Source organism: Chironomus tepperi, unplaced genomic scaffold (genome assembly GCF_022539635.2).
Source record: "Chironomus tepperi strain 1889 unplaced genomic scaffold, CSIRO-AGI_Ctep_v1 contig_441, whole genome shotgun sequence".
In the NCBI taxonomy this organism is placed as follows: Eukaryota; Metazoa; Arthropoda; class Insecta; order Diptera; family Chironomidae; genus Chironomus; species Chironomus tepperi.
In genome coordinates this window covers 243,733-251,544 of record NW_027226563.1, presented here as the reverse complement: position 1 = coordinate 251,544, position 7,812 = coordinate 243,733, and the positions used below count along the sequence as shown (strand labels likewise).

The 7,812-nt window shown below is 31.0% G+C and overlaps 2 protein-coding genes across 3 annotated transcripts; one reads left to right on the top strand and one right to left on the bottom strand.

The window, feature by feature from the left end:
* Window positions 1–1,305: 1,305 nt before the first annotated feature.
* Window positions 1,306–5,537, bottom strand: pAbp (poly(A) binding protein). 2 transcript variants are annotated; one of them, XM_070649806.1, is made up of 4 exons: window positions 5,254–5,537; window positions 5,018–5,192; window positions 4,039–4,326; window positions 1,306–3,972 (listed from the first exon to the last, which is right to left on the bottom strand). In XM_070649806.1, the coding sequence occupies exons 2-4, from the start codon at window positions 5,181–5,183 to the stop codon at window positions 2,546–2,548; spliced, it is 1,881 nt and encodes a 626-aa protein (XP_070505907.1). In that variant the 5' UTR covers window positions 5,184–5,192; window positions 5,254–5,537; the 3' UTR covers window positions 1,306–2,545. The 2 variants fall into 2 exon arrangements, with proteins under 2 accessions (XP_070505907.1, XP_070505908.1); XM_070649807.1 differs by having other exon boundaries at window positions 5,258–5,537.
* A 764-nt stretch (window positions 5,538–6,301) lies between these two features.
* Window positions 6,302–7,591, top strand: LOC139097871 (mobility group protein 1B). Its single transcript, XM_070649827.1, has 2 exons — window positions 6,302–6,408; window positions 6,830–7,591. Exon 2 carries the CDS (start codon window positions 6,842–6,844, stop codon window positions 7,169–7,171), a length of 330 nt encoding a protein of 109 aa, XP_070505928.1. The 5' UTR covers window positions 6,302–6,408; window positions 6,830–6,841; the 3' UTR covers window positions 7,172–7,591.
* The last annotated feature ends 221 nt before the right edge of the window (window positions 7,592–7,812 follow it).

Here is a 7,812-nt window from a genome sequence, read left to right as displayed (position 1 = left end):
TAATTTTAAAACAACAAAACTCATAATACTACAAATATGATCATTAGTCATTAAATTTGAAAGCCTTATTCACATCTAAACGAACAAAACAATGAGTCACATACATTATGTCATGTAGTCTCAGTTATTTGTAAAATATACAATGTCAATGTCATACTTTTCCAGAAATTGAATATATGATAAATTTAAATGCTGTGGTGTTTGTGCGATTTATTGATGCATAACAACAGCGATCTGAGCTTATTCTCTTGAATACACCTAAAATTATAGAAAGTCAAATATTAACGGAAAATTTAAATTTGAATAATTTAAAAAAAAATTCGAATTTCAAAAATACGTTAAAATTTAAAATCACAACAACCTTCAAGAACATAAAATTCTCTCATTTCCAGCATAATTCATGTACGAATTAATGCACCATTAAACTTAAAACAAAAATTTACACTCCAACATCTTAATCTTCCCATTTTTTTAAAGAATAACATTGAACATAATTGAAAATCATAATGAAAAAACTCTCACAGGATTTTATTTTTCCATAAAGTAAGCAGCATAAGTACATGAAGACAACTTACCGAAAAAAAAAATCAAGCAATAAAATATATTTATATTCCGAAAATATTTCTTGACATCCTGTTTTGTAGTCACTTTTTTAAGAAAAAGAGGAAGAAAAAGTATTCGTAAATAAAAATTGTAGACACAGAAAAATTATTGATAACTAAAATAAATTGCATTATTCCTTGCCATTATCCTTAATGTTGCACCTTTGCATAGAAACTGTTTCAGCTTGCATCATTGTTTGGGTCTTCATACCTGAGTAGATTTAAGAAGGCTGCAGAAAAAGTAAATGGAAATTTGCAATGTTGAACAGATTGTTTGGCGCTTAAAATGGATTTAAGGCAGATTGCAGTGAAAATGTTGAGTCACAATCTGATGACGCTTAGAGAGAAATTGGACAAATGAGCATCTGAAGAGGTATCACTTCCATGACATCTATGCTTCATAATCTTAAGCATCTTAAGACAAAAAGTTGACAGACTAGCATCTGATGTAGACTGAAAGTGTCACACTTGAAATTGATAATTGGCAAGCAAGCAGTAGCCAGCTTAAAGCGCCGACTGGAGGAGACCATGGATCACACTTGATTTGTACGACCAGCGAAGTAAGACTATCATCTGAAGAAGTGTCACTTCCTTGACATCGTTGTTCCATAATCATGAGCATCTTATTGGATCACTAAAAAGAATGTATTGTAAAAATCTCTGAAACAGCATAACTAATTAGATTAATTCCAACAGTAAACAATTTTTTTTCAGCTCTCTTGTTCTTTATTCAAAAAAATCATCGGTTCACAAGTGTTACAAAGTTTTTTGCTTACTTAATTACATTTTATTCACCTTTCCCTGAACTTTTTCTAAAAAAATTTCAAAGTTTCGCGCGTGTTCTATATATTTTTAAGAGCTTGTTTCGTTCTTTATCAAAAAAAGGTTTGTTGTGTTTTTTTGCTTCAAAAGTATTTTTTTCTTCTTTTTACGCTTTTTTTTCTAGATTTTTTTAAAGATTTTTTTATTCTCAATATAATCATTTATCCTTTAAAAATGTATGTAGTTATTTAGAAATTTTTTATAATGGATATAAAAGATTTTTTTTTCATCATAGTTCATAATATAATTTTTTATATAATCGGTTTTTTTTTGTATTATAATAGTAGTAATAATAATGTTGGATGTATCAGGCAAACGATTAAAAAAAAAGATTAATATAAAGTGTAAAAATTTCCTGCGATTATTTTATATTTCATCCTATAAAAATCGATAACATAAAAAATCCTGTTTCCATCTAAATCGTTTTGATACCGTTTTTAAAAAAAACTATAGTTAGTTAGTAATCAAAAAATGAAATTTGCGGTTTTCGATCAAAAGGTTTTTAGAGAGAAAAAATAATTTGATTTTAGGTAAGGAAAATGTCTAACGAACAAAAAAAAAAGTCTTCAAAAAAGAAACAATAACACGGAATCGTTTTTTCTCTCCTAATAATGTTGCTACCGTGCATTTTTCAAAATAACTTAAAGAAAAAAGATATTGTTTCACAAATTCTTTTGGAACAGTTTCCTATTTTTTGAGATTTTTTTCCTCAATTTGATTTTTCGATTTTTTTGTTGATTTTTTTAATATTTGAAAGTTTTTTTTTTTTTCTTTTTTTTCTCATTTACTACAAAGGTTTTTCTTTTGTTGTATATTTTTTTTTAGTCGCGTATGTAACCGTTTCAAATTTTCTCTTCATTTTTCATTTTTTATGTTGAAATATTTTGTATTTTTAAATTTTTTTATATTTTTTTTTCATTAGGATTTTTTATAAATTTTACTCTTTTTTTGGATTTTTTAATATTTTTTATATACTTGCTTGTTTTTTTTATTATGTTTTTCTCTTCATTCTTCAATAGATTTCTTTCGCTTTGATTTCTTCGTTTATGTTTTTCATTTGTATTGCATTACAGCGTGTAAGAGATAATGACGAAGACGACGGCGATGACATTTTAATAAGCTTATTCAATCTTGGGATTTTGTTTGCTTTGATGGACATGCAAGACAGCAACAGCTTCTTCAACCTTGGACTTCAATGATTCATTATGTTCAAGCATGTGCAACAATTCAGAGTTGTCAATTTCCAACAACATTCCAGTAATTTTACCAGCTAAGGCTGGATACATTTGTTCAATCAATGGGAACAAACGTTCGCCAAGCATTTGCTTTTGTTCAGCAGGTTGGGCAGCAGCCAACATACTTGCAGTTAATGGCTCTTGTCCTTTAACAACGACAGCTTGTTGAGCTGTTGGTTGAACTGCCATTGGAACAGCTTGTGGGGCATTGCGCATGTTTGGTGTGTATTTGTAGCTTGCTGGAGCTCCACGTTGAGCAACTGGTGCATTCATTGCACGTCCTTGTTGAATTTGAGCTGCAGCTTGTTGTCCAGTAATTGGACGAGCTGAGTTGCGTAATGCAGCATTTTGGGCTGATTGATTTTGGGCATTGCCTTGGACTGGTTGTCTAGCAACATTTGCAGCACCACCTGGACGATATGGAGTAGCACTAACGGCTGCCATATTTGGATATGCGGCAGCGGCAGTTTGTGGTTGACGAACTTGTGGTTGACTTGCCCATCTTGGTGTAGTACGTAATTGAGTGACTGCTGGACCATAGAAACGTTGTGGTTGTGGAATGGTTGGAACGAAATATCCACCGGCACCGCCTGGTTGGAAGATTTGTCCCATTTGTTGCATACGCATATTTGTCATACGTTGCATATATTGAGAAGTCAAATGTGCTTTGCGTTCTTCCTTCTTTTGAGCCAAAGCAACATACAATGGTTTTGATCCAACAATACGTCCATTCATTTCAGTAACTGCTTTTGTGGCTTCTTCAGCAGCTGAGAAACAAACGAAACCAAATCCTTTTGATCGTCCATCTTCCATCATTACTTTTGCGCTTGTAATTGTTCCGAATGGAGTAAATTCTTTACGTAAGCGCTCGTCATCAATTGAATCGTCCAAATTCTTAACATACAAGTTAACTCCTTGGTAGCGTGACATGCGTTCAATCTTAATTTGTTCAAATTTACGCTTCAATTCCATTTGACGTTCGAATTTCTTTTGTGCACGACCAACATACAATGTCTTATCATCATTCAATTTCTTACCGTCTAAAGCTTTAACGGCATCTTCGGCAGCATCAGCCGATTCAAAGGCAACAAATCCAAATCCGCGAGACTTTCCGTCTTTAATCATGACGCGGTGTGAAGTAACTTTTCCATAAGGTTCAAACATCGCAAGTAATGTTTCGTCATTCAACTCGTCACCAAAGTTCTTAACATACACATTTGTGTACAATTTTGCCTTTTCTCCTAATTCCTTCTCACGTTCCTTGCGTGGAATGAAACGTCCAACGTAAACTTTCTTCTCATTCAACAACATTCCTAAAAAAATTTACTCCCATTAGTAAAGACATGATCGATAAACAGATATTTAACAAAAATTCTTACCATTTACACGTTCAATTGAATTATTTGCAGCTTCTTCTGTGTCAAAATGTACGAATCCGTATCCCTTTGATTGTCCAGTTTCATCAGTGGCTACTTTACAACTCAAAATACTTCCAAAGGCTGAGAATGTGTCATACATAGCCTTGTTATCAATTGTCTTGTCTAAATTCTTGATAAATACGTTTCCAACACCCGATTTACGGAGTGATGGGTCACGTTGAGACCACATAATGCGAATTGGACGTCCTTTAATTGTATCAAAATTCATTGTATCAAGAACACGTTCAGCTGAAAAGAAAATATTACGTTGTTAAATTTGTTAATGTAATTTACTGCGTGTAAGAGGTAAATGCACTCGTTATTTTTTCATGTTTTTACTTCAGATTGACTAATTGGATCAAAAATGTTGCTTTTATGGTGCAACAAAGACATTCCATATTGAATTCTTCAATTAATAAAGAAAAAAATTCATTTCCCCCAATTTAAGCATAATAAGAGCGCCTAATCATGGATTTATGATGGCGATATAAGTAAATTGACAAAATGAAATATGAATGCAAGCAAGTAACTTTCACTTTGCGAAAAAAAAATCATTTATAAACCGTAAAAATATTTCATGGAAATAATATAATAACTATATAGTCACCAATACATGAACAAAATTTATAAACAACCAAGAGATTGTGAAATTCCAAAACGATCGATCGAAATAGGCCTTGAGCCACAAAACTTAAACAAAAGGAATGAAGTTACAGTAAAAAAAAAAATATTTAAAAATGTTTGGAATGTAAAGTCATCATATGATGGGAAATTTCTATTTGTAATGAATGATGCATCACTATGCAAGTTTATGGTTGTGCGATAAGAGAATGAACATTATAACACAGAAGAGAAGAAAAGAGAGCACATGTTTACTGGATGTTTCTTCTTCGTTGTATGAATAATAATAAAGTTTTAAAAAAATTCTTTTAGAACTTACCATCTGCGGGTTGCTGGAAGTTAACATAAGCATAGCCGAGCGATCGACGAGAAATGACATCACGACAAACACGAATCGAGAGAACTGGTCCTACTGTTGAAAACTTTTCAAAAAGCATCGCCTCAGTCACATCAGCATGCAAATCTCCTACATATAATGAAGCCATTTTTGTGTGCTAAAGTTGAAGAAAGTTATTAGTTATATAGTTCTATGTTAAATCATGTATGCCAACTCACTCACTTTTCTTGCTGTCCGTCGATTTTCTGTCTCACTTCAAAAAATCTTTCTTTCTTGACACGTTTTCAATGAAAAACAAAAAAACTAAAAATCAGCGTGTATTTTTGGATTTTTCACTTGTTTTATGTATTTTTTTAATATTTTTTAATGTTTTTTAATTTTTTTTGGATTTTTTAGTATTTTTTTGCATGAAAGAAATTAAAAGTGTGCTTTTTTTGGGGAGAAAATTTCTCTCCTTTCTAATTTCTTTGAAGTTTTTTACGCGACTGAAGTTAATATGGCGATTTCGACACTTTTCGACATAAAATGTTCGGCACTGCCTGAGATTTGAAGTTCTAACGACCGTTATGCTTTGTTATTCCTTTTATTACTATTATTAAGTTTTTTATTAGCGATTTTATGAATTTTAAACAAGAGAGATCTTTTGTGTTGAAGAGATCGATTGATACTGAATCCGTTAAATTTTTAATCCACCATTTTAATATTTTATAGGCAATTTAATTTCATAAACTTATCAAAAACAACAACATATTGAAACTTCTGACCTGCTCTGATTGTTAGTTACTTTGCTGAATATTAGAAATCAAGATGAAAATTTTAGAAAATAGTAGGCTAAATGTAATAAAATTAAGAATTTGTGTTTTAATTCTGTGAAAAAATGACGTTTCAACTGACATTGGATTAAATTTTTGAATTCAAATTTTAAAACTTCGTTAGCTTCATTTCAACTTTTAATTTATTTCTTAGAAATTCTTTAATTAAACTACCTGTTTTTATTGTTTCCGCCTTAAATATTCTAAATAATAAAATTTAGTACCTAAATAATATTTTTTTGGGCTGAAAATAATGCAACGAAAAATTAAAATAACAATTTAAGGCAAATTAATAATATTTCCCACGTTTAGGTACCAATATTAGAGAAAGTCATGCTAGCAACCTGCATATCATATTAAGTCATAACACATTCAATTTAAAAACTACACATCACTAACAGCATAATTTTCACTTGAGACAATTTCCCCTATTTCTCCCCTCCATAATATTTTTGATCCCTAACCATATATTCTCAACGAATTTTATTTTAATACCAGTGTTTCTAGTGAACAGACGTATAAAATAAATTTTCCTTCAATTTCTTCAAGTGAAAAAAAGCGGTAAAGTTATTTAATTAATTAATTAGTATTAATATTAAAATTTTAAGTATTAGATAATTATTTAAATCGATAATACTGAAAAAATTTGCAAGAAAAACGTGGTGCGTTATAGAAAATTTTCGAGATAATCGACTTTTTTTGTGTCGCCCATATAAATTTTCTTCAAGCCAAGCCATTTTGTATTGAAAAGAACGCTTGCTTTATATGTTTGGCTTCTCTTCTGTTCCATCCATTCGTTCACGTATACAAAATATATTCATTTTGTTTACATTTTTTTTCTTTTCTCTTATTCAATTCGAATCAGAATATTGAGGGAAGGCGCGGGGCTATATTCAGTATTATCAGAAGTAGTTGAATTAAATTTTAAAAAAATCCCAGACTAATTTTTACTATTTTCACTATCATTTTTTCACAAAAATAGAACAAAATAAAAATGGCAGACAAACCAAAGCGTCCTCTTTCCGCATATATGATTTGGCTTAATTCAGCTAGAGAGTCAATCAAAAGAGAGAATCCAGATTTCAAAGTCACAGAAGTCGCAAAGAAGGGAGGTGAATTGTGGCGTGGATTGAAAGACAAGAGTGAATGGGAGGCAAAAGCAGCAACTGCCAAACAAAACTATATCAGAGCTCTTCAAGAATATGAGCGCAACGGTGGCGGTGGAGATGATAAGGGCAAGAAACGCAAAGGAGCCGCACCAAAGAAAGGAGGCAAGAAGAGCAAAAAGGGAGCCAACTCAGATGATGACGGTGACTCTGAGTAAATGCCATAGTTAAAATTCGTTTTACTCGCGCCCCAAAAATAACTAGCTATGATCACCCTTTTTTCGATCACATGCTAGCATTTTTTCACCAAATTATCGCATCCGATTAAACCTCAAACAAATAATCTCTCTCATTAATATGCATTTCTTTTCTTTATTATTTAATAGTTTTAAGATATCTTAAATCGTAAGACAAATAATAATTATTGTTTGATGAAAAGGCATAACAAATTAACGTAAATTAAAAAAAAATTATATTATAATTATTAATCGTAATTATTAGATGATAATTACAAAAGGATTTTTTTTTTTTGTTTTCTTAAATTAGTAGAAATTTTGTAAGATGTGACGCTTTTCATTGTCGTAGGAAAATTTGAATAATAAAAAAACTGACAAAATGTACAAATTATAGCATAAAAATATGTCTTTATTGATTCCAAAACAATCTTTCAGCATAACATTTCAGATAAACAGAAGAAGCACCAAAATGTATGGTGATCCATTAATTGATCCAGAAATGAACATTAGCAAAAAAGTTCGTTATGGTGACATATTTAAGCATAATTGCATAACTATATAAAAATAAATTAAGCCAAGTACCCGTAAGAGATTCCTCAAGTCCTTTACAGCAATTGTTCCAA

What these genes read in the sequence shown, in the direction of transcription:
- pAbp (XM_070649806.1), bottom strand. Translation starts at nt 5,183, where the DNA reads ATGGCTTCATTATATGTAGGAGATTTGCATGCTGATGTGACTGAGGCG. An exon ending in CTTCCAGCAACCCGCAGATG is followed by an intron (nt 4,327 to 5,017) that starts GTAAGTTCTAAA and finishes TTTTCTTTTCAG; the next exon opens with CTGAACGTGTTCTTGATACA. An exon ending in TTCAATTGAACGTGTAAATG is followed by an intron (nt 3,973 to 4,038) that starts GTAAGAATTTTT and finishes AAATTTTTTTAG; the next exon opens with GAATGTTGTTGAATGAGAAG.
- LOC139097871 (XM_070649827.1), top strand. Translation starts at nt 6,842, where the DNA reads ATGGCAGACAAACCAAAGCGTCCTCTTTCCGCATATATGATTTGGCTT.